Genomic DNA, 26,986 nt, shown 5'->3' on the forward strand with positions numbered 1-26,986 from the left:
GCCGGGCGGCGCCAGAGGGGCTGGGGGGAGCTGCTGCACCTGATACACCGGGGCGGGAGCGCGGCGAGGGAGGAGGGAGCGGCGCTGCCCTGCACGCCGCTTGCGAAAGCCTCTCCTCGCCGTTAGTCAGCGCTGGTCTCGGCGCTTCTTCCTCCGCCCGCCCCTTCTGCGCGGAGCTGGGATCTCGCTCCCTTTTCCCTCGGGGCCGGCGGCAGCGCGTCGTCCTCCTCCTCCTCGTTTCCCCTGGGCCCCATGGCTTCGGCCGGCAGCGGCATGGAGGAGGTGCGCGTCTCGGTGCTGACCCCGCTGAAGCTGGTGGGGCTGGTGTGCATCTTTCTGGCGCTGTGCCTGGACCTGGGAGCCGTGCTGAGCCCCGCCTGGGTGACGGCAGACCACCAGTACTACCTGTCCCTCTGGGAGTCCTGCCGCAAGCCCGGCAACTTGGACAGCTGGCTCTGCGAGTCGACGCTGCACAGCGGTGAGATGCGGCTGCTCCGGCCCCGCTCCGCTCCCCTCCGCCCGCGGCACCCCGGCCACGCTGCCTGGCCCCTGCCCCGGCCCTCCTTCGGCCCTTGCTGCCTTTTCCCACTCCTCGGCCGTCTCCCGCTCCCCTCCTCTCGCTGCCCTAGCTGCCCCGCCAGCATCCCTCCAGCCGCCTTTCCTTCATCCTTGTCTCCTCCAGGACTATATCCCAGCCCCTTCTCGGGGGCAGCCGTGCTCTGCCACCCCTGCTGGTTCCCCGCCTCGCCCGCTGCCGCCCCTGCTGCCCGCCCGGCTCCCCGCTCCGGCTGCCGCCGCCGGGAAAAGTCCCCGGCACCTTTGTCCTCCCGCCTCCCGCACTCCTCCCCTTCCCAAGCCTCTTCGTTCGTCCCCATCCTCCTCTTCTTTCTCCTCCTCTTCCTCCTCGCCTTCCTCCTCCCTGCCTTCGCGGTCCCGGCGCTTGCCCTTCCCAGGCTGTGCGACCCCGACCCCGCATCTCGCCGACTGATGGGCTGGGACGGAGGCGGCGGTGGTCCCTGCGAACGGCGTGTGCTGGAGGGGGAGCGCCGTGCTCGGCTCGTCCCTGTGCATGCGAGACAGCCCAGGGTGCAGGAGAGATGCAAGCCTGGCTTCTTTGAGCGAAAGGGATGAATGGTTCGGTATCTGCCTTAGCACTTTCTCAAAAGATCACGAGTTTTGACTAGTTTGGATTATTTTTTCCGTGTGGCGACTTTCCTGTACAGTGAGAAACTATTTGGGATCGAGTATCTTGTAATTCCCCTCCACCCCAATCCTCCAAAGTCACTGGTCTTGGAAAGTTCAGGCTTCCTAAACCAAAACTGGTTGTTTGTCCAGAGTGGAGACGCCTGGGCTCTGACTGCCTCCATCAACCGGGTGTGCCTGTGTGTGTCTTTCTCTAGCAGGTACTGATCTTCCCATCGGCTGTGATTTCTTGATGCTTATTCGTTCTTCACCTCTCTAGGTCTTTGATCATAGCTTGTTATTTTTTTAAAATGTCATTTCTCTGTTGTTTGGAGTACTTCAAAAACGAGTTGAGAATGATAAAAACAAGCTGCCTGTTGAATATTTTTCAGTAAATTCTTTTGTAGTATGGTAATTGTTTTGGTTTTCTTGGGTGGTTTTGTTTACTTTGTGCCTGATAGTAACTTCTGGAGCCCCAATAGAAACACTTACAAATGCAACCAGCCTCCCCCCACATTGTTTTCGTCCCCATCCCTGTCCACACACACACGCACACAAACACTTGCATTGCTAAGTCATCCGTTTGGATCACTGTGCTCTCTGGTTGGATAAATCATCCAGGGACATGATGTTTGTCTTGGGAAGGAAGACAAGGGACTGACTATATTCTACATGTGTTCTGTTTTCCTCTCGTTTGTGAAGTCCATGTGTAGGTGCTGGGAAATAACTGATCTCTGCTTGAATAGGTATTGCACAGGTTCCTTTACTGCTGGGCTTTTTTTTTTCCTTTCTTCTTCTGTCCTGTGCAGTATATTTGAGGGCTTGAATGTTGTTTGGGATTTTGTTTTAAATCACGCAACGCTAAAAGGTATGGTAAAGCAATGTTGGTTTCAATCAGTTACCAGGGGAGCTGCACAAAGTTTGGAGTGCTTTCTTTTTCTTCCTGGTATAAATGGAAATTTATGTAGGAATGTCAGCTTCTACGTGTCTCCTTAGCAACGTGAATCCTTTGCCCCTTCTCCCTGTCTCCTGAAATAGTATCCCCTTGATTGCAGAAAGACTTTTCAGATGTCTTGAATGAGAACCTGCTTCAAATCCCACCCCCCAACTGCACACACATTTTGTTGGGCTCCCCCCTGGATCCATCTTCCCGTCACGCATGCGTGTGTACACACACATGCACAAAAGTGGGACGTTAAGGAAAGCAGGACAGCTTGTGGAACAGCATAAAAGGACACTAATCTCTTGTGTTCCTCTTGCGGTCACCTCTCTGTTTATGGGAAGATGGAAGATGAATAGGTGAGGATGTAGTTTCGTTGGCTTCTATGCGTTGAAAATCTGTCCTCTCCTGGTGCTTTCTACTATAATGTGCACAAATTCCTGCCTGTTCAGTTTTACTCAAGCTCCTTGAATGAGCTTCACCCATTTCCCTCAGATACTTTCCAGTCTAGTGGAGGCAGGTTTCACAAGGTACTGGGGAAGAAGTGAACGATTGTTTTACTTCAGGTGACTGGAATAAACCCCTCACTTTCCTCATGTTTGGCACACAATGCTGCATTCTGAGCAGACCTGAAATATGAGAAACTGCACCGTTCTCCCTTTGCCTTCTGCTAGTGTGTTGCAGTGCCATTAAAGTCAATAGCAGGGTTCTAAGTTCACCAAGTTGGATTGAGCTCATATTTGAGACCATTTTGTGTGCTTGCCTTCATATTTTGGTGCACTTTCCTCCTACATTGACAATCTAGCTAGCAGTGTATTTTGGAGATAGTGGAGAGCTCCCACAGGGAAAGCTCTTTTGGTCTGATACCGGTGCAGGCAGCTTTGCAGCTCGCTGTGAAAAGCAGTAATACACACAGGAAAAAAGGCATCTTCACCCATGGTTTTGAGAGATTTATTTCATCATCCCTTGAAGGAGAGCACCTCAAGTGGCATCATCAAAGGCAAGCTCCTGCTAGAAGCTGTTAAAGCATATTCGAGGTTTAATTAAAAACTTTTGTTGTAATTAGATGTAGGAGCCCTTACTGCTGTCAAAAGGGCAACTTGGTAGTGGAGAGCAGAAGGAAATGTACAGATCACGATTGTATTGGCTGATATAGCAGGAAAAAAACCCTCATTTTTAATTAGGCATTGCTAGGGCTTAGAGTATGTGTTCTCACATTCATTCTTTCAGTGTTCTGATGGCTTATTCAATAACTTGCCAGTGATTTTTTTTTTTTTTTGCTAATTGCAGGAGCTAGAAAGATATTTTTGCATAACCCTTGTCTTCCTCTCCCCTAGATGGAATTCTAAAATTCTGGCTAACAGCAACTTCAGGAGCTGAAAAACTAACAAAGTTGCCAGTGTGGAAAGCTTTGTGTTAAAATGTTGAGATACAGAAATGTAGCTGCAAAGTTTCCCAAACTGTCTGGGCATAAATCAGCTTTCTATGGTCAAAGCTTAACTTAGCCAATGCAGAAGTTGTCTTTAGGTCAGCTGTATTTTAAACTTGTGTGTCTTTAAAAGAATTTCATATTTATAAAACCTTTTTGGCATGCATTATGTCTAATTCTTGATGGTTCATTTACAGATTTAGCAAGAATTATGTAGGAGTATTTATGTCTTTCATAGCCTTAAAATTAAATGCATCCCATGTGCAACTGCCTGGTGTGTCTATACCTGTACAGGTACTTGTCCTCTTCCTGAAGACTTGATAGCAGTAAATTTGAATTTGTGCAATAGACTGCAGCTTTTATAACTCTTTAAATCAAAGATATGCAAATATGATGTGGAGGAAATAAATGGCTCCACAGAATCTGATCTGCAGGTAAACATTGTGTATTTTGACTGCACTACATTTATATGCTATTCATAGAAAACAGTGGCTCCTTTGCAGTGTTTCAGCTTATTGTGAAAACAGCATATATAAAAATACACTGGAATGGTTTTATACTGAATAACTGTATTCATTCTGGTGAATGTGGGGTTATATGTCTTCATTACTTTACAACATGTATATTTGCTTATACAATGTTCAGTTTTCTTTCAGTCTATTGTGCTCTTTTGTAACTGTTCATGAATGTTTGAAAGACAAAACATTCTTGAGGAAACACAATGCAACAGGGTCTCTGAATGTGTTTAAACTTTGTGATGAACAAACCATGAAGGGAAGCTTAGCTTACAGCATAGTGCAGTAACCACCTTGAGTCTAGTTTCGTGCTTGTAATTTTGTTCTAATTTGTTCTTAAAAATAAAAATAGCATCACAGGCTGTTCATTTGGTAGCACTTCAAGGGCCTTAACCTTAATTATACATTAGATGCAGATATCTGAATTGACATGCCTGAATAGTCTTGGATGGTATCTCCTTGTTTGGAATCTAAGGAGTTGTTCCAAGGGGAAATTGCTAGCTCAAAAGCAGCTTTCTCATTAGAAGATCTGGATCATTGCTCAGATTTGATGTTGACATATATTTGTAAAAAGCTCAGCAAGGCTGGTAGTTTGCTATAAAATAACGTAAGAAGAGCTAATATCATTTTACTAACCTGGAACAAGTAGCTTATACATTGTAAGGAGGAATGAATTAAACATTCCTTCTGATTTTGAAACCTGTAGTCTGTCATTTTGTGTATTGCTCTAATAATCCTCCCAAACCCTTTATCTGAAGGTGAGTGTAAAATCAAAAGCCATAGTACTTCAGTCTCAGGATCTAAGACTCTGATTGAGCTGACCTAACTTTGAAGCTGAGTCTGACTTTTCATGGGCAGCTGGACTAGATGACTTTCAGTGGTCTTTCCTAACCTAAGTTATTCTGTGATTCTATGATAACTGATACTCTGCTTATGCTTGATGTGTACTTGGCTTCTTTCATGTGCAGAATGCCTTCAATTGGTAAACTACCCCTCACAGCAGCCCTGGATGAAATATTTTAAGGTATGCTCCCTGTTTTACAAATGGACCAGGTTTTTTTTGCCTTAGACTTCCCCAGGTGACTCTCTGTGGGAGCAGCAGATCTATGACTCCTGTTCAGCAGTCTGGACTTTTTAGTATGATGGAGACTACCATTTCAGCCACCATTCTCCAAACAGCTGAGATGTGGTTAGAATTCATCTGTGTGTAATACATAAAGTTTGTGTGTGAGTTTATCTGATCAGACCAAGAGCACCATATACTTTGTCAGTGATAATACTCTTAAAAAAATAAATTTGTAGCTATAGTGAGTTATTGTTACTCCTCTTTTTCATTTCAGTTTTAAAATCAGTAATGTATCACATTGTGTCAAGTTTTTTTAAATAAGATGTTCCTTGTGTTCTAAATAAGATGTTCTTTGTGTTTGGAATAATACAAGTAGTTTTAATATTTGATGAGATCTTTATATTTTAAATTGCATGGAGTGACCTTGTCTCTGTTACTGATTTGTGGCCACATAAGATGACCACATAAGATTCAAGGTAACAAGCAGGAGGAGTGGTAAAGTCCATCCAGCTGTATTGCTTTCTGTATTTCACTTAGTTCTGTAATATACAGGCCATCGATTTGACGGGAAGTACTTCTCGAGCTCTTTTAAATGCTAATTGTTCTTTCTCAAGGAACAATCGAATGAGTTTTGAAAATTGCAGAGGATTGCCAGTTTGCTTGAAGAACATTGGTAACTGTGGAAAATAATTACATTCCTGTTCAATTGCAAAGCAGACTACTTCAGATTGCTTAAAAGTAGTAGCATATATAGAAAAAGGTCAGAAAAAGAGAGCTTTTCATGAAAGCTTGTATAACACATCTCCCACACTTTTTCTTTAATGACATAATTCTGAGAATTCCAGGGTTTTGTGAAGTTCTTGGAGTTGTGGGTGTGTGCAGTTGTTTGGGTATTTTTTATTATTTTTATTGAATGAATATCCAATAATTAAAATGGCATAGTAGCAAGCTAAGCTGAAAAGAATGCCATATATCCAGTGGAGGGAATGCTTGAGTACATGCTGTACTATTCTGTGAATGAATTATAGATTACATGATTTGCTGTAATGCTGTACTTGTCCTGAAGACCTCTGTTGGCAAAAGTGAGGTGCAATGCATGTTGCTTTTAAATGATAAAATAAAGATCTATATAATGGCACCACTTAAATCTTTTTCTTCAAGTTGTGCTGCATTTAAAGGATTTCACTCTGTGATTTTGGAAATAAAGGCAGACCACAGCTCAAAGCAGGTGTACAACATGCCCCATCCCACTGCAAAGTGTACATATTTTGTATAAATAAGGAATTCAACCTTTAGTCTTCAAGAGAAATGTGTGTCCGTGGGCAGATGAGCAAGCACCTGCTATGTTTCAAACTGCTGTTACATCTGTAACCCCCCAGGCATTAGACCATTTTGTTGGCTTGCAAAATCTCTCTCTTTTACACAGCAGGAGAGTTGCTTGCCATGTCTTTATTGCTTTTGTTGTACAGCCTGATCTGTAGAGGGGAGAGAGAAAAATTGGGGTGGTGTTGAAGTACACAGAAAGTTTTCAGTCCATCAGTCTCAGGGCTACGTGCAGTCTGATGAACATGGCAGCTGAGGTGGAGACATCAGGCCAGTTAATGCAGTCTGTAATTTATGCAAAGCTGCTGTAGGGACCATCCTAAGAAACTGAGACCATTCTGTTTGTGTGCTGCTCACTTCTCTAGGAAGCAAACTGTCCCCTGACACTCTGAGTGGCATCTTTGGGTGGATGGCAGTGGGGACTCTGCTTTCCATTGAAAGGTGAGCAGAGTCTGCATAGTAGCTGCTTAATTATTCCCACAAACTATCAAGGATGTTTTTCCCAGGCTGAGGAGGGTAGTTGGCATAGCATCTACTGCCTGGAGCATCCTGCCAGTGGGCTGTTATCTTGTCTGGAAAAGAGTCAGCTCCTTCCTCTCTTATCACACTTATCTTGCTGTGGAGAAGAGGAAAGCCATAGGAGGAGCCCAAGCAAGAGGGATGCAGCTCTGTAGGTGGCTGCTAAGGACTTTCCTCCTCGAAGGCAACTGAGCCCTGAGTCTGGGTTGCTTTACAATGACGGTCAGCATTCTTGTACATCAATGGAAAGGTGCATAAACAGCAATGGAATGTTGGAAAGGAGCAATTAGGTAAGAGACGCTCTGAAGTGAGGGTCAGATTTGGGTTCCCTCCTATCTATTTGTTCATGGACCTCATAAGTGTCACACTCTTTTTCCAGCTTGGGTCTAGCAGCCAGAAGAGGGGACCAGTTATAATTTACCCTAGCAGTTAAAAAATCCCTTGGGAAATGGAAGCAGAGGTTTGAGTCTGGAGCCAGAGCTGAGAAGCAAAGACCTTGCAGCTTCTGAGAAGCTCCCTAGCCTCTGGTATATGGCAGCCAAGGAGGTGTCTGCCTCTCCTCCTTCACTGGTCAGCTGCCATCAACATCTATTAGCATTCTGCATCTCTGTAAGACACAGAGACATATCTGGGTCTGCCCCAGTTAGCTGTTTTTTGGGCATCTCTGCTTGTTCTCTTTTTGTTTGAGTGATTCTAAGTGAGTCTCCACTGGGCATCTGGAACACTAAATCATCCCACAAGTGTCTTGTACAGTAAATGGAGAATGACTGATGCCTTATGTGGAGCCTCTGAATTATCCCTAGGAGGCACTTGGGGATTTTAGCACCCAGCATAAAATGCTTAAAGTTCTCTTTGGGTGTTGTCAGTGTCCTGGTGATTTAAAGCTGTGGGAAAGTCTTTCTGTTAAGCCCGTGGGTGTTGTGTGAGACTTGGGTTATTAAGGGCTTTGTCCTATGTGTTGCTGTGTGTCAATGAAGACCGATTTCTTAGGGAATAGCATACATAAATTTCCTGTTGAAACACCAGAAAATTACTTCAAAAAGCTTATTTTAAACATATTTGTGACCTCACATAGCTATTTCATGTGTACAAATTTATGGCTTTTAGAAGAAAGCCTTGGTGTAAAGTGTTTGAGTTCTCTCAAGGAAATGATGCATTCAGCCACAGCTGGCTAGTTCCCATAGCTCTGGTAATGCTTTTAAAGTGTCTGAATGACTTGAGTATCTACATGCACAAGTAATTTTCGAACTTTAGAAAAATTGTATTCTCAATCCATAAAATAAAAAGAAAATGTTAAAGCCAGAGTATGTCTGTGCAGCAGCTGGCAGTAGTAAGCATACTATACTAATCGACAACAAGCAGAAAATACTTACTTATTGTGATTTTTGTATGAGGCTCCACTGTGGAAAACTCTGGCTAGAGCAATTTATGGACAATTGGAATGGATCCTGCCAGAAAGTGCTTCTCTCAGGAGTGTATACTATGGAGTCTCAAAAAACTACTTGCTGGGCTGGCTATACAAGAGCAGAGTAATATGGATTAAGTAACTTAAGGACACTAGGCTTTCCAGCTTTAGCCAATGGCCCTCTCATCCAGTGCAGAATTCACCTGAGCATCTCCTTAAGAACCATAATTATGGCTCAGGTAAGGCTCCAAAGGACTGATTTCTCTGTAGAGACATTTGATGTGAGAACTTATTGGCCACTGCTAGTACTTATTTTACCTTATCATTTCCACCATTTTCAATGGAGCTTTACCTTCCACAGAAGTTTGTACATCTGATTGTGCTGAAGACAGAGGGCAATGCACTTCTAGAAACTATAGTCTACCTTTATGTTTTAATATAGTCACTACACTTTTTAAGCTTATGTTGGCTATTTGATGGCTAAGTTTGAATATGAAACAATTAGGAATATCTCTACCTAGCTTATTTATCTGAGTTGATTGTTATGATATTGCCTGAGTTATATTTAATTTCTTACGTGTGGGTGCCTCAACTTTCACTGCTTGACATATTCTTTTAAATTCATTATTCTTCATTTTAAATGCTATATTACAATTTCTAAGAATATTTATTGGCTGAGGGTAGGTACTTGAAAAGTAGAAGCTGTGCAATGAATCAGGAAAGCTGATCTGAATGTTGAGGGTTTATTCTTACCAAGGTTTTGCTTAGTGCTAGAAGAAGGTCAGTCATTGCCTTCATCATTTAACTGCTGCATGTATTTTCTTATTTCAGCCTCTATGAGGAGAAGATTTGGTGGAGAACCATTGTATGAAAGAAAGGAATACTGGATTCTTTCTTAAGAAATTAATTCCATTCACTTGCACTGTCTGAGAGAGCCCTATACACAAATGTTTCATATATTCCACAGTGTGTTTTTATGCCCACCACTTTTTTCACTGTAGAGTACCATGCAGATAAAATATCTAATTGTGGAGTACCTTGCTGCCAACAGGACATCTGTGGCAATGCTGGCCTTTTGCATGGCTCTTCATCATATTAAAAACCCCCTAGTTATTAAAATAAACATTTCAGAACTTTGATGTGTTTTCTCCTTCTCTTATGGCTTTTTCTGATTTTTGTCCTAATGCTGAAGTATTACTTTGTTCAAAACCAGCGTGGCCAGCAGGCCCAGGGCAGTGACCCTTCCCCTGTACTCTGCGTTGGTGAGGCCACACCTTGAGTGTTGTGTTCAGTTCTGGGCCCCTCAGTTCAGAAAGGATATTGAGGTGCTGGAGCGAGTCCAGAGAAGAGCAACAAGGCTGGTGAAGGGACTGGAGCACAAGCCCTATGGGGAGAGGCTGAGGGAGCTGGGGGTGTTCAGCCTGGAGAAGAGGAGGCTCAGAGGTGACCTCAGCACTGTCTGGAACTACCTGAAGGGAAGTTCTGGCCAGGTGGGGGCTGGTCTCTTCTCCCAGGCACTCAGCAATAGAACAAGGGGGCACGATGGGCTCAAGCTCTGCCAGGGGAAATTTAAGTTGGATATCAGAAAATAATTGTTTCCAGAGAGAGTAATCAGGCATTGGAATGGGCTGCCCAGAGAGGTGGTGGATTCACCATCCCTGGAGATTTTTAAACACAGATTGGCCGTGGCACTGAGTGCCATGATCTGGTAAATGGACTGGAGTTGGACCAAGGGTTGGACTCGATGATCTTGGAGGTCTTTTCCAACCCAATTGATTCTATGATTCAAGTAATAGAGCAAGTAGAGCTGCTCTTAATTAAAAATTATGGTACAGCTTAAAGTCTTAGGTCATTTGTTTTGGGGGCAAAAAAAGGGAGGAGAATCATACATTTCAGTGTGCAATTGTATCACTAAGACACAGGCAGAATTTCCAAACATCAAGAGACCAAGCTGTCCTTACGAAAAGACACTGACTGATGTATGAGGAACTAACTGAAAAGAAACAATATCACCATGTTTGAGGGCTTTTTTTTTTTTAACTGAAGATGTTAATTTTCATAAATTTTACACCATATATGTTTTGGAAATATGTGTTAAGTACTTAGGTTCATATTTATATATATATATTTTCAAATACTGAAACCCACATCCCTAAACTAACAGGCAGAAAAATATGCAAACAGTATCATCACTGTCAGAACTGCAGCATATATTTCTGAGGTTATAGACGTTGTGATACTTCTTAGGGATTTGCAGACCTAAAAAAAGTATACATTAAGCGAGGCTTTTCTTAAGAAATCTCTAGAGTTACTTACAAATTGTCAAAAATGTCTTAATTCTAGATGTTTGGCTGGGATAGGTGGCAGTATCAGTGTAATTCTTAACAAGTTGCTAAAAAGATGGAACACTGAAAAAAATTAAAGTTATGCATTTTGTAGACTTTACAGTTATGAACCAACAAAGCAACTTCATTTGGGCATGACTATGAGATGATAGTGCTTTTTAAAGTCTAGAAGTTTATTAACATTTGTATGACAAAAATGTTACTAGTTCCTAATATTTTTCTTAGGCAGTAGACATGTAGTGTAAAAAAATAGTGATGTACAGTGAAAAATACTGATATATACTCTTAAAGCATAACCACATTGTGTTTTGAATGCAGAAAACTAATAATGATCATCTCTAAGATCCCACATCACTCATGTTTATGCATGTTTCCATCTCTGTGAGAACATGCAGTCTCACTGAATTGCTGAAGCTCCTGAACTGAGTATAGTAACTTATTTGCAAGACTGGTGCATGCCTAGAAGTGGTAGAAGCATATTTTGGATACTCTGAAGTAGGCTTATGATATTTATGTTCTGTGTACCAGTAACAACCATGTAACAGAGCACTCTGCTGATCCCATTTTGATGCTGTGTGTTGTAAATCACTCTTGGGTAGTCTGAGGAACACTACTGATTTTTATTGTAGAAAACTGTGTGTGCTACATGTGGTTATATTGTTGTAGCTATCTAACTCATAGGGCATTCTGCCTTCAGGGGTAGTGAGTCAATTTTGTTAGGGTTTTTCTTTCATTTTGTGTTAAAGTCCAATGGCATGTTTTTTTCTCAAAAAAAAAAAAATGCAGCTAAGTAGAAGACCCAAGCAGAAGATTTTAATTCCTTAATCCAACATATAAGCTTTATTTTGTCACCAGATCAAATGGCTTTCAGAATTGAAAGTTAAGATTTTTCCAAGATGACAAGGAGATACAAACATGTAACTGCCATTATAGGCAGTATAGAAAAGTTTAGTCCTGTGTTCTTTGTACACTATTTTGTGACTTTCATGATGTTCTTCAACCAAAGTCCCACTCCCCTGCAGCTCAAGGCAAAGGCTGGTGGCACTGTATGCTCCTCTGAAGGGAGGCTGGAGCTAAAATAAATAGGCAATTTCAGACACAACAGAACATAATATTCACTACCTGATCCTCAGCTGGTAGTGAGGAACAGTAAGAGCCTTGGTTTTGTGCTGCTGTCAGCATCACAGAGTAGGCTGTCTTACTCAAGAAATTAATTTTGTTTATCCAAGTCATTTCTTTTTTAGTTAGGAGTGTAGGTGTCTTCCAACACTCATTTGTCCTTCTACCTCCCACACCAGTACTATAGTAAGGTAGTTTGTTTAATTTTTAACCTTTATGAAATCCATATATGTGTATCTGTCCTGAAAGTTACACTATATTCTAGCCCCATGCTTATATCATCTTTGCCTAAGTTATTTTCAGTGATCTGACCAGTGTGGTTTTGGAAAGTAATAGGATACTCAACTTTTTTTCCACTTAGCTGCTACTCCAGTGTTGCACATCTTCCCTTTGCATTAGACTTTGGCATCTGATCAATGCAAAGATAACATTTAATATTTTATTGTTTGTAGTGGCTTTCAAAAGTCTTAGTTTCTGAGTTTTCCCATCTGGCACTATGATTTATTTCTTCAATTTTGTATGGCTTTTAACTTTGGTGCAATATGGATTTATGTGTCTAGGCTTTGTATCTGTGTAATTTTGTAGTGCAAGGTTGCCTTTCATATTGTTCCAAAGTGCTCACTTCTGTTTATTTATTTCTTACTTTCTATCTGTGATGCACTCTGATATTGGAAGAATCCTTTCTAAATCACCAGTACACTAACCATTTGGTGTTTCTGAAGGATCATGTCAGCATTAAAAACCACTCTCCATAACATCTCTATCCAGGTCTAAAATCATATTCCCATCCCAACAATAACAGCATAGCAGTGGGACAAACAGCAAACTGGCATTAGGGATTGCATGCTGACAAGAGGAGAATAAGAGATTGTTCCCAGCCCTGGATTTTAGTCCAGTAAGAAAACAAGGAGTAAAATAGCTTGGAAGGTTGAGTACTTAGTAATTAAAGTATTAGTAAACATCATGTCTGGAGTTTTCAAACGAATGAAAATAAATGTGTATACTTGCACAAAGACACCTTTAAAACCACATTCTTTATAGCTCTTCTATTTGCTTTTTTCTTTTAATCTCCTTTATCCTTCTTCATATACTCTATGAAGGCTTTCTGGTGATAACTGCCAGCATTCCATTCCCAGACTCAACAACTGCACTGTCTCTTCAGCAGTATCTTCAGCAAATTAGATTCTTCTTGAAACTGGTTGCATTGTTTTTTAAAACAGTGCTTTTTACTCTTTTTCCAAAAGAGAATGAACAGTTTTGGTTTTGTTCTTATTCTAGTAACCTTAAGATCTCTAGATTTTTTTTTGGAAGTACTTAATATAATTTTCTCTTTATCCTGAGTATCACATGAACGCCAGTATTTTCAAACTAATAAGATGCACAGGATTCGTAGATCTTTTTCCTACAAGCTGATTTTATCATATTCCTTGAACTGGTAAATAGTAGTGATAAGCAGTAAGTAATGATCTGATTCTCTTTCTTGGTGCCTGTTACTGGAGTGAGGTGAGGTCTTGGATATTCCTCTGCAAAAAAACCCATCTCAAAGCCTGGACCTTTCTAAAATCCCACAGAAGCTCTTAAGGTAGGGCTTGGATGTTGTATAGACCCATCACAGCCATCAGGTTACAAATGTATTTTGGTTTAGGTGATTTAAGACTGCAAGAATGTTGTTTATAACTACATCCATTTTGTATGAGAATAACTAGAAAACACACTGGGCCAAATGCAGAAGTTGCTTTTGGGGGAAGAAAAATGATGCTTGAGGTTTGACTGGGTCTGCAGCTAATGATTGTTACTGCCCTTATACAGGCTTGACTTCCAGCTCTTTTTTAAATTGTTGAATATATATATACACATATTTTTAAACTCCTCTGAGCATCTCCTTCCTTTACCTTGGTTTTGTTATTCATATTAAGTGGCCTCGGTACTTCCCACGTGACGTGCGTGTGATGAGGCTCTATGCATTTCCCTTCCTATGTCATCCTAATCAGCTCAAGCAGAGGTTTGACTTTCACTCTCTTTTGTGACAAAGTTACAACAGACTGAAGGTCAGCTATCACACATTGGCTAATCCTGATCCAGCCTTGCTTTCTCATTCTAAATAGGATAAAAACCGGGGGACTAAATTATTCAGTAAAAATCCCAATGAGGCCAACTAAGCCCTGAGTAAGTGTGGAAGGTTGTGGCACTTTGCTTCTGAGTTAGATCTGTTTTATAAAGGTGGTTCACTAATTAGGGGAAAAGAAATTCAAGGCACAGCTGTTTATTTACCTGAGCCTTGATGCAGCCGCTGTGCTCCTTATATTCTGCTCTTTCTCTCAGGCCTGTGGGCTTGTTTGGCTGGAATTGTCTCATTATTTTTTCCCCTCTCTTTCTTTCCCCCTAGACTGGCAGATAGCTACGTTGGCCTTGCTGTTGGGTGGTGCTGCCATTATTCTCATAGCGTTCCTGGTTGGGCTGATCTCCATCTGCGTGGGATCGCGGAGACGGTTCTACAGACCAGTTGCTGTCATGCTTTTTGCTGCAGGTAAGCACTGGCACCATGAAAAAGATTTCCTTTTGTGAAGGAAGATATGCCTTGTTCTGCAGACTAATTCAGAGGTGTTTGGTTTATTTCTATGTGAACTCCAGTAAAGTTTTCCAGGATATAGGTTCTGCACAGCGATAATAATTTTTGCAGTTGCATTATTATTAGTCCATAAACTGTTCTTTATTTCCGTTATATTTATTGCTTTGTGAGGTACATGCAGTGGGGGAGGCTACAGAGAATAAATCTCAAAATACCAAATTTTATTCAGTGACTTTGTTCTGTTTGGTGTCCCTGTTTTTATTCTTCATGCAAAGCCACTTTTATTTTAATGTTCTTCCTTTTACAGTTTTAAAACAGGGAAATTAATGGCCAGAGGTGAACCCTGGAAGCTGTAAATAGGATTATCTTGCAAGGTGTTTATATATGCCCCTGTGCCATAAGGAATTAATTTCATTGTGTCATCTTGCTTAGTTGTTAATTTATCAAGCTGTCACATCGTGCTCCCTGCTTGGTTTTAAAAACATAAAAATGGAACAGTTTATATAAACTACCTCAAAATCTTAAAGAAGACCTAAGAATCTGAATTGTCTGTAAGACTGGTCCAGTGAGGTATAATTACAATATCAAATTATCTCCTTTTTGTACATTTTGGTGTTCTGGGGCTTCATCAACATGGATGTTTCAGTTTCTCCTGAGATTCACCAAGCATGGTCTGCCTTCATCCTGTCACTCATATATGCATTGGAGCCAGCAGCTTAAGCCCCTTCTGATAGCTGATAATAAAGAGGATGACAGAACCTGGTCTTCGGGATGTATTTAAAAAAGCCACTTAGAAGATATGAAAAGATAAGAGTCTGGAATTGCAGGGTGTTTGGGACGACGTGCACTCTGGGGAAGGCTCCTGCTGCCCCCTGGTGTTAATGTTACCTTGCTGGAGCCACAGAACCCTTCAAGATGCACTTTTATGTGCTCAAGAGATATTCGTAGGTTACATTTCCTTTGCTTTTAGGAAATGAAAACAACCTTGTATTAGATTCCCTCAACGGAAATTGTCTGGTGTTGTTCTTTGTGTTGCATTGGTTTAATTGAATGAATAAAGGTACTGGTACCATTGTTTTAAAATTTAGTGTTAATTTTGAGATTATAAAGCATACTGGGCAGTTAACTTTGAAAAAAATGGGATTATTGAATTTCTGTAGAGGTTTCTTATTTGGCTTTTGACTTTATTTCTCATAACATTGTGTAGTAACTTGGTAACTATTGAGCCATACTCTGCCTATCTTGCCATCTCACTTATTTAGTATGTAGTTAAGTTTGTACGAGAAAAAAGAAACATCTTTCCCTAAGAAAAGATTTCTCCAGGTGCCGCTGTTTGCTTAATCTGTTCTCCTCTGCATAAAATTAGTTCTAGTCTTCACTGCAAGAGGTTGGTGTTAGGGGGGTTTAATGCTTACTTGCATCTAAGAGGAAAATATATTGGTCCTTTTAGCCCAAATATTCTGTATGACTCTGGTTAGGAGTCTACCAGCTGCCTCTGGGAAAAAGACATAGTATGAGTTGCCTGGAGACATTTAATGATCCTTGTGGGTATCAGGTAGAAAATGTCTCTATGTGGAAGAAAGGACAAAATGGAAAAGTGGTTCCAGGTGCATTAGTGTCCAAACAGTTGGCTCCAGGATATTTTTCTTCCTCTGAGTTTTGATTTCCTTTTCCTTTGTTTTTTCTCAGGTTCAGATTTCAGTTAGCAACTCTGTAGGTGAGGGAGAAGATTGACTGACTAGGACTGCAAAAGATGAGAAAGCAAAGGGACAAATAATAAAATTCAACCTAGATACTGAAAATAAGCCAGCAAGTAATGAACAGTTGTGAATGTATTTTCATAGAGCTGACAGTATGTATTTTAATGGTGAGAGAAACAGGAATATCTCAGGTACTGGAATATTGTGGAGAGGCTGTTGCAGGACACTGTTGTGTGGAGCCACCTTGGTTCATACAGATATTTGGTCTAGTAGAGGTCACTAACTTAAGTACTTGCTGGAATATCTTAGTGCTGTGAACCAAACTGGCCCTGAAAACTGCATCCTCAAAGTACCAACTCACAAACTTGTCAGTGTAGGAGTTGCCTGATACACTTACGAGATAACCACGGGCTAACGAGTCTTAATTTAGGGGCAGAAAGAGAAATTCAAGCATGAAAATTCCACAGCCTTTTAAAGCATGTTGGCCTTGGCCTGTACGACTCTCCTTATATTTTTTTCTTTGCTGATGTCCACCCAGACTCTCTGAAACTCAGAATTGTATTCATTGTCATTATTGCCAGGTTGCCTGGCACTAAAACGAAGAGGGATTTTTTTCTCTATCATCATTGCAGCTACATTTTCAGGTAATCTTTGAAACTGCAACACCCATTGGTTATTAATGAAGGGCTTTACTCATATGAAATGAGTAGGAGGAATGGGGTAGAGAACAGAAGTACAGAACTTACTAGCCAACACCACTGTGTTTGTAATTACAGATCAATTAGACAGCCACACCATAAGTGTGTGTGTGGGGTTGACATCAAAACTGTTATATGCAAACATTTGAAAAAGGGGAAAAAGAGATGACTAAAACTGTATTTTCCTGGTTTTGAAGCATTTATTATGATTTCTGCATGCTTAGTATAGTGAGTACATATAGTTGCTTATATTTCATGTAAATGGAATAAAACTCATGTTCCTGTCTCCTTATTGCAAGCATTGCAGTGCTAGTCATAAAATGGGTCCACGTTTGAAGAGAACAATCAAGTTTGAGAAGATTAGTCTCTTTTGAATAGCACTTCAGTAGCAAATTTTTTAAGATTTCCTTTGCAGCCTGTGTTTTCTACAGGAAAAGACTAGTGCTTCTCAAGAGGTAGTACACACTTCCCTTAAGCAGGCCAACATAGCATGGAGCTCCTCTAAATTCATTGGAAGCAGATCAGAAGTTGCAGGCATTGGTTTCGACATCTTTTGAGGTCATACTGGTCATTTGTCATAACTTGTGTTGTTTCTAGCTTACACAACTCCCTACCCACTCTACAGGGAAAAACAATGACAGAAGATAAAATTAGTGCAAAGTGATGCCAGTGCCTTTAGTGTGGCTGTTCCCACTAGCCAGTGGCTGCCAGCACTTCCTTTGAGTTTCACAGTAGTGTAGCTGGACCAGTAGTAGCAAAAGCAGGAACTATAAAAATGTCAGAAAAACCTTTTCTGAGTGTTGCTGCTTTAGCAACATGTTCCTCTTCCGAGATAATCACTTTTTGATTGTGTTTTGACAAGTCCAATCTGTAGACTGAAATTAAGCATATTTCATATGTTACACTGGGGAAGGTGGGGAGTTTCCTTGGTTTGCGCTTGACACAGACACAGACGGAGCAGTTTCTGTATTGACTCAGCAGAGATGCTGCATCTCCAGTTCAGGAAGCCACTAAAAAACGTCATTTATTTCCATATATCTTTGGAAATCCATATTGACTTTGAATGGTCCTAAAGATGTGTTGAAAGTGGAGCATATGTTGAGGTGCTTTTGGGTATAATGATGCTGTCATTATACAGAATTGGAATGCATAATCTTTTCAAAAGAGTAGGTGCCTTCTCTAGTGTGCCCTGTGAAAGTTTTTCCAGTTTTGCACAGTATTTTGTTAGCTGACAGATAAAAAATTATATTAAAATGGAATAACGTAAAGTAACACTTCAATAACTGTAGAATTAAAGAAAAATCCTGTGGATTTTGGTATCCACATTCAGAAAATCCACTATGCAAACATTATTCAGATTGTCAGTCTCAAGTAAGAGTGCAAAAACTATAGGCTAAGGCAAGGGAGAGTTGGAATTTCCAAAAAGCATTCTATAAAGTGTTATCACTGGGGGTCTAATGAGCATGGGACATCGTCTCCCAATAGCAGTCCCTTCCACAGGACAGGCAAGCTTCAGTCTCCAGGGCTAAGGAAAGGGGCCAGTTTGACAACACTGAAGAGTGTGAGTGGAAATGAGAAAGCAAATGACGGATTTTGAGTGTGCAAATTGTTCGAGCAGTGGGAGTATATAATTAATGCTATTTTATTTTCCTGTGATTTCTCAGTGTAATTTCAGAAGGGTTTCTGTGGTCCAAAGAAGTCTTCCTCCATGTATCCACTAGCATTTTATCTTGATGCTGGCTTTGTAACACTTCTCTAAACAGCATCTCTTCCTCTTACAACACCTAATAAACTTTAAAAAATGATCCAGGGAATGTTAAAGAATGACATTGTATTACATACCACTGAACTTTCATCAGAGCATGTCTCAGAGCAGCAAAAACTAAACACGTGCTTAGTTGTGTGGGTCTTTAAAAATTGCTAGTGTTCAGTGCTGGGAGGGAGCATTTCAATAAAGACATATGAGGGATAAAAAGAATGATTTGTACATTCCTGTGATATTTGGTCTTTTGTGGGTGACAGAACTAGGGGCCTGAAGAATCACTACATGATAAAGCTTGTTCTTGTCTTCAAACCAAGTGTGAATTTCACCTGCTTACCTTCTGAACTGTTGTCCCAATATTCTTTTAACAGTGAGTCTGAATCTAAAAGAGAATGGGTGTCCATGAAAATAAAATGATCTTGAGAAAATTGATGTTCTTCATCTCTGTATTTTTCAGGCTACTGTGTGTGGAGTTTTTAATGTAGCACAATAATTAACAGCTTTGCTGAATTCCTCTGTAGACATGTGGATCACGCTTCAACAGATCTGGCTACAGAGACAGTACTGTAGGAAGTAATGATTTTGAAGCCTTTTATTGCCTTGGATTTTATCTATTTTATTAGCTTTTTTTCTTCACAAAGCATTTCTGACCAGCTCCCTAAATTTGTGATACAAGGCAGTGTTTTGCCAATTTGAAGTTTAGTGACTGATCTAACTTTATAGATTCCTTGGTATTCTCTATGACAATGTCATTAATTCTGATTATACTACACAGTAATGCATATGAAATATGTAATTCAGTGAGTGTCTACTGAGCATAAATATGTATCACCTACTACAATGAATTATTTCTAGGCTAAGTAAATGATTTGATTCTCAGCTATACTTCTTAATATTCGTTTATTATGGCTTCTCATTTTGACGTATTTATAATGACATAAGAAGAAGTTTTGCTATTATGGAAGCAATAATGACTGCAAACTAAAGCAGAAAGGAGAGACAGAAAAGAATACAGAAAGTATTCCTTTAACTGTTTACTCTATGGGCATTTGAAGGATTGTCATTATACCATAGCAATAACATTTGTTCATCAACGAAGGAATATGGAAGAGCTGCTCTGTTGCCTGTGAGTGAAATGAAGGTGATTCAAAACGAGCAGTACTTTAAAGCTAAAAACTCACCAGGAGCATTTTATATGTTGATTTCAGATATGTGATGTTTTCCTTGTTTTAGGGAAACGAATTAAGGCTTCTTCTGACATTAATATTTTTCTTCTCTTTCAGTTGTTCTCCAGGTCTGCAGCTTAGTCCTTTACCCAATCAAGTTCATTGAAACGGTCAGCTTGAAAATATACCATGAATTCAACTGGGGCTATGGCCTGGCCTGGGGTGCAACTATATTTTCATTTGGGGGTGCCATTCTTTATTGCCTGAACCCTAAGAACTATGAAGACTATTACTAGAATCATTTAATGAAAAGGAAAAAAAAAAAAAAAGGATTGCCCCATCTTTTCTAGCTCACAGTTTTTTTAGAACACTCGTGGAGCACCAAACAGTCTGCTCTGTTGATAAAATAGCCTTTGCCTTTTGGGTGTGAACACTATAACCAGCTTTTACAACCATTTAAAAGAACTGCAAACACTAGGATTGCTGATCTTACATAGGCAGATGCTGCGAGCTGCTGATACGTAAGCTTCATTTTTCCTGACAACAAGCAAAAGGATCTACGTGACACAGCAATTATTGTGGGGAAACTAGCTGGAATGAGAATGCAATGCCAGCATCTGGTATTGCCTTCAGGGGAGCAGCTGGTGTAGTCTCCATTTAGAAGTTTCCCTGTATCACAGAGGATTCAGAGGTCTGATAAGCAGGCAGTGACATCTTGTACAATAGGCTGGGTTGGCCCCTTGTTACTTGCTCAAAAAGACTCTTAAGGAATTAGTTGCAAGTGACTGTGCTGAGGGCAGTGAATGTAACTGGTAAATGACTTGTCCAATATCTGCATTCAACAGTCTTCTGGGAGAATAACAAAAAAAAAGAAAAACCCAAACAAGCCACCAGGCCGCACAGGATTTCATGAATCGACATCACCGTGCCAGCTGCAGCAGATTGTTGAAGGAAGTCCAAACCCAGAGACATGTGCTTCTGACTGTGTGGCTGGCAGTCATCTCAGCTCTGAGTATTTTGTTGGAGGGGTGGAGGTAAGGGTGGGCAGGAAAAGACCTGATCTGTCCCTCAGGCATCTGAAATGTGTGAATGAATTGCAGTTGTCCTATTTAACTTCCAAACGTCATCGTGAAAAGAATGCACAGGAAGCAAGTTCAGTTATATTTTTGAAAGGTATTTGTTAGTATAAATGAATATATATAATGCAAATATTTATGCAGAGGGAGAGAGACAATTCGTCTTACAATTATAACATGAGCTGTGATGCAGTGGTTAAAATACTAACTTTTTACACATTCTTGAAAGTCTTGGATTGGTACCTTAAGTTTTGATTGGTGTTCCAAAATAAACATAAAATCGTTTGTCTTCTGTATATGCCCTTGTACAGACTCTGTGTTAGGGGAAATGCTTAAAAGTTCACATCTAGTTAAGGTAGAACTGGACAAAATAACTACTTGCTATTCCATATGTAATGTAATACTTCATAAAAATTCTTTTCTAAGTCTGTTACAAATTTTAAAAAAAACTGCCATTTTTTAAAAATCTAGTTAGGACGTGAATGTCTCTGATCATCAAGAATACAGCTGATATCCCATCATGTCCATATAAAACATTAGCACTTCAGGAGGTAATCTCTTGTTTTTAAAAGCTGAATTTATAATGGCCTGTCTGATGATTATGTACATCTGATTATTCCTTGCTTACAAAGTTTCCCAAGTAAAACATCCAGAGACTGTACTCGTGAAACGAAACCGAAGATAAAATGGGAAGAACTTCCACATGAATTTAATCCGCATCACTTTTATTTTTGTTTAATATTTGCTTATTTGGATATTTTCAATTAATTATGAGCATATTTTTATACAATTTTAATCTTCAGAAATAACTATTTTTTTTAATGGAGAAATTTAAAATATATTCCGTGTGGACCTCTGCACAAGCAGATATGCTGGGATTGCACATCCACCTCTACACAAATGGTTTTGTTGGTTCCATGGAAAAGACTCATGGATTATTGGATGGTAAGATTGCATCTCTAGTGTTAATGCTGTGCCACCATTTACAGGGTGCTGAGGTTCTGCAGTGATCATGGGACCACAGGGCTGCCTTTAGGAGGTTGTTGTGCAAGTATTGCTGATGTATGAAGAAGGTTTATGAAACTCTGAAGCTCTTTAGAGTTCAGTTGTTTACTACCATGGCAGCATATTCCGTATTGGCAGTCTTTGCAGGACCAGTGGTGATTAACTAGATTAGATGGAGCAAAATGACAGCTTGACATGGAAGGCAATGCCTGGAGAAAAAATGGATGGGAGGAAAAATTATGTCCAGTTGTTTCACAGGCACCAGAGGACGATTGTAACTATGTTTTTTTTCCTGACAATGATAACTTAAGGAAGATATTCAGTATATAGTTAACTCTCTGTCTTTCTGAACACCTGTTTCATTCTGCTTTTGTTTAGGAGCATGGAGAACGTTGTAGTTTGGCATGGGAATTAGGTTAGCCTAGAGAAACCCACTGTGAAAAGATGCCTGTACTTTCTAAGAGGATAATGTTCTAGTGCAGACAATGCATGGCACTTCATCTATGCTGACAGGAATTTACAATGCTGAACCCATATCTGATCCACTAATTTATCAAATTGTTTTTCTTTATATAGAGTTTGAGTGAAAGCAACTGTCAGGCCTAAGGCAAATGCAGATGAACAGCATGTGCTCTGCAAGTCACCGGCTGTTAATGTGAGAGGTGTTCAGACAAAACTATTGACAAACATGGATGCCCAAAGACAAAGTTCTTCATTCATATTTGAGTCAGAGGTCTGATTTTCAGTCTCAGCACCTGCTTTTCCTCTTGAAGGTGATGCAATCTATTAGGACACACGTCTCAGACTGCTCAGGCCCTTTATGTTTGGGCATCTAGTAAGTGGACATAGGTACTTACCTTTAGCTTAGGTTGCTACTGTAGTGTCTTTTTTCCCCCCTTTACTGTTGCAAATTTTGGCAAACATTCTGTTTCCCAGCATTGAACTAAAAGTAAATACAATTTTGTGCTGATTATTTTTTTGGCCACAAAAAAGATGCATTCTGTGTCTTGAGTGTATGTATGACAAATCAATACTTTTGTATGTTGTGCTTGTGTCATGTCACCATTATTTCAGTTGTTTGACTCCATCTCACTGGCAGAATGATTCTCTCCCACAATAAATCCATTTTTTTTTTGTTTCCAAATATATATGAATAAATATATATATAGCAAACTGTCAAGCAGGGCTAGTTATTTGTACTTTTTAAGTTTAAAGTATGCCGTCCGGTGCTGACAAGTACCCGGCACCTCTTCTGGATTTCTTGCACAACTTCGTTTAGCTTTTGTAAATTTTAAAAAACAAATATAGAGAGACTTATGTGTTTGAAATATAAATGATATATATGGATTAGCATGTAATTGTATATTATCAAACATGCAATGAACTGACTGGTAAGTGAAGTCTAATCTTATGGCTAGCAATGTAATTTATTCAGACTGTATTTTTGTACAGCGCAGTGCACACTAACCTATTGCCTCTGTGTCCTCTATAATGCCTAAAACTGTGCCTAGAAATTTCATTTATGTCTTTCAAGAAAAAAAAAATGACTAAATGCTTTATGTTGTTGATAGTATTGGTTTTTCTGATGTTGTTATTTATTTTTGAGAAGTGTATGGTATGTTTATTAAATGAATCCATCACAATATGGTTCGTTTTAAATGGTCATTGTTAGCAGGGAAAGATGGATTTTTTTTATCTAAACTTTTACGTTTGCAGTTTTATTACCATTTCTGCATTTCACGATTTTTGTAGCTTACATAAAAGTTTTATGTGAAAAAGTAACTGAAATAAAAAAAAAAATTGTTACACTAACGAAATGTGCCTGTTTTGCTCTGAGAAGAAGATGTACGCAGCTGAAATGGTGTGGTTTCCTGTTGGGCAGACTAAGAAGGAACAGTCTGCTTAGACTAATGAATATGCCTGGTGTTCAGCTTTTCTGTGCTAAAAGAGCCTTATCCAAATACATGGAGAAGAGAGAGAGAGGTGGAGGGGTTTCATTGGTGAGATCTTGTGTCTCAACTGGCCATAAAGCAGTGGCACAAAGTCTCTCTGGGTGTCACAGAGCCCATACTGCCTTTATAAGAATGTAAGTGTTGTAACATCAGAAAATCGTATTGCTTTTAATGTAAAAACTCAGGCCATGTGTTGAAATGGGCATCTAAACTGAGCACCTTGTCCCAGTGGGGGAACTTACTCATTTTATACAGGTTTCTTCTTCACATTTCCAATAATTAATACTTTTTTCTATTTTGTTTCTAAAAGCTTGTTACTTTTCATCCTGGGGGAAAAAAAAAGATTTTATTTTTGAACTTGAAACCTGGAAAAATGGAAAAGTGTGTTTAAAATACTAAAGGCATGATACTGTGTTTTTTTTTCTACTGTTGGGTAATGTACTGTCATCCCCTGGATGGCTGGATACCTCTCAAGTGGGCAGGCAGCAGCCTGAGGCTGCCAGCAGACAGCAATGGGAGAAGGGGAGGCAAAAGCTTTGCTTGGCTCCAATGGACTCTTGCAGTGATTAGTGAGTGCTGAGCGAACACAAGCACAAGGGTGAGGTGCACAGAGTGGAAATTAAGTGATGGGAAAGGAATTCAGAGCAGGGAGCAAGCACGATGGGGGTGGACAAGGATAGGAGGTGTCTGAAGCTTTGTTTTCTTGCAAGTGCATTGAGAAAGGACTTCATAGGGGAACTATGAATCCACAGTCACTGGGCGTGAGGGAGAAAGCCAGAGGTGACAGAAGGCTTATTTCTTGAAATCTGCATTAAATTCTCGTAGTTGTGGCTTTAGGGAGTACATTACCCAAGGGTTTGACCTTGTTTTAATGCCCAAACTTTAGGTCATCTGTGTTTCTACATGTTGGCACAAGGTCAGAGGGGCCCACTGGCTCCAGAGAAAGAAATTAAGCATAGGATGATGGTGCCTTGCTCAGACCTGATCTATCCAAACACTCAATGATAGGAGCACTGGCTGGGCAAGACCTGGCAAGCCCTCGGTGCACCAAAGATGTCTTGGCAATCTTGGCAGTCTTGAGTGGCATTTCACAGTGTGTTTGGTATCCACCAAAAAAGTAGATCTACACTCTGCTGCTGAACCAGATTAAGTGTTTCTGGACACATGGCATGTTGTAAAAGATAGAAAAATGTGTGAAAGAGGGTGTATAAGCCCAAGTTTGTTCCTACTACAATGCAGTTTTAACAGGAGCAAGCCACAGGGTGGAAGCAAGTGGTTTGAGGGCTGCAAGTGATGATGAAAAGTCCAGTGTACAATCTCAGGCAAACAGCCAAAGTGAGACGCTCTGGGACTTGAGAAAATCTTCTTTTAACTCGATATTTTGGTGTTTTGACTGTGAAGAGGGAGTTGTAATGCTTGTTTGTTTCTGTACCTTGAAGGAGTGTTTCCCAAGTCCACATTTTTTGTTAAATGTATTGGCACAGTGGTATTTTGGAGATACAGAAGACTTTTCTGTTGTGTTATTGACTTCCTGGCATTCTCTTGATGGAAAGAAGTGGTCTTTTCTAACAGACAGTAGGTTTGAAGAAGACTAAATCTTCCAGGTGTCCAGAAACTCAAGACAGCTGAATGCTTGAAATTTGATGCAACAAGCACTGCAACCTGTATGAAGGCTCTTTTGTTATTTTCTTTTTTTTTTTTTTCAGTTAATACTTACACCAAATTTTTTGATGTTTGAGAAGAAACACTGGATGCAGATGACCAGGTGAACAGTGTGTCATTAAGGGCATGCTCTCTACCTCGTTCCCCCACAACAAAGCAATGGGTTCTGCAGTCCAGTAGACCATTGCCCACTCTTGGAGTGATTGGTCTGATTGGTGTATAGAAACCTCATAATTTTATGAGGATTATATACATTGTAAGTAAATGAAATACCAGTATGTAGCTAGGCACTGAACTGCAATAGCAGAATCACAAAAGCTATTGCTTTTTTTGTTCCTGCCTTCCTTTCTTGGTCCATTTCCTTTTATTTTTTCCAGACCCATATTGTACTATTTTAGAGTCACACAGAATCACGGAATGGGTAAACTTGGAAGGGACCACAGTGGTTCATCTGGTCCAACCTCCCTGCTCAAGCAGTGTTGTCCTAGAGCACTTTCCACAGGATTGAGTCCAGGCAGTTCTGGAATAATCCCCAGTGAGGGAAACTCCACAACCTCTCTGGGCAGCCTGTTCCATGTTTTTCCATACAGGAAAGATGTTCTTCCTCATGTTCAGGGGAAACTTCCTGTCCATCAGTTTCTGCCCTTTGCTTCTTGTCCTATTTCTTGGCACCACTGAGCAGAGCCTGGCTCCATCCTCCTGATACCTTCCCTTCAGATACCTGTGTATGACCTGTCTCAATTGTCTCTTCTCAAGGCTGAACAGGCCCAGCTTCCTCAGCCTTTCCTTGTAAGAGAGATGCTCCAGTCTTTCAATAATCTTTGTCCCCCTCCACTGGACCTCATCCAGGAATTCCATGTCTCTCTTGTGCTGAGGGGTCCAGAACCAGACACAGCACTGCAGATGTGGCCTGACTATAGAGAATTATAAGATTTGATACATAAATGAATATATTAGGCCTGCCACTGCAAGAATATGTTTAAATGGACAGAGTTAGACAGCAGGTGTTAGGGGTGACTGGAGCCACGGACATGTTCATGAGGGGTTCATCTTGGTGGCAAAAGCACATCCCAGGACAAAAAGAATGGTGACTTCCATGTCTCAGGAGCGGCATCTGAGTTGGGTTTGGTTCCTGATTGAACTTTCTGCCTTGCAGCCTTTTCACTTTCTCCTAGGAGAGGGAATGTAATAATTCAGCACCTTTCTGTCAAAGATGCTGACTAGTGACATGATTCAAACACCTGGAGGGTGAGTATTGGGACAGGCAGCTGAACTGGTCTGTGTATCTTACCATGGTTGCTGTAGTGGTTCCATGTGTGTTATGTCACACTGAAGAGGCCGTACAACAGGGCAGCAGGGAGAGGAGTTGCCTGATACCTTTTGCACTCTGGAGGGGATCTAATCCTATACTGGAAGGAGACTGCCCTTCCCTGCAGTTAACCAAGCATGCTTGTCATGGATAAGGCTTTGGAGCTCAGGATAAAATTAACAAAGGGAGAGGGCACAAGTGAGTGTTAAACAGGGAGTTCACTGTCTTGGGTCAAGGTGAGAGA

General features: G+C 40.5%; 1 protein-coding gene across 1 annotated transcript; it reads left to right on the top strand.

The window, feature by feature from the left end:
- The first annotated feature begins 18 nt into the window (after positions 1–18).
- TMEM47 (transmembrane protein 47) lies at positions 19–23,630 on the top strand. The gene is made up of 3 exons (XM_071564961.1): positions 19–478; positions 14,230–14,370; positions 19,856–23,630. Exons 1-3 carry the CDS (start codon positions 253–255, stop codon positions 20,032–20,034), a joined length of 546 nt encoding a protein of 181 aa, XP_071421062.1. The 5' UTR covers positions 19–252; the 3' UTR covers positions 20,035–23,630.
- Positions 23,631–26,986: the final 3,356 nt, after the last annotated feature.

Source organism: Pithys albifrons, chromosome 1, assembly GCF_047495875.1.
Source record: "Pithys albifrons albifrons isolate INPA30051 chromosome 1, PitAlb_v1, whole genome shotgun sequence".
Lineage (NCBI taxonomy): Eukaryota > Metazoa > Chordata > Aves > Passeriformes > Thamnophilidae > Pithys > Pithys albifrons.

Coding starts and splice junctions, on each gene's coding strand:
- TMEM47 (XM_071564961.1), top strand. CDS start 253: ATGGCTTCGGCCGGCAGCGGCATGGAGGAGGTGCGCGTCTCGGTGCTG. Junction 479..14,229: donor CGAGTCGACGCTGCACAGCG/GTGAGATGCGGC, acceptor CTTTCCCCCTAG/ACTGGCAGATAGCTACGTTG. Junction 14,371..19,855: donor TGTCATGCTTTTTGCTGCAG/GTAAGCACTGGC, acceptor CTTCTCTTTCAG/TTGTTCTCCAGGTCTGCAGC.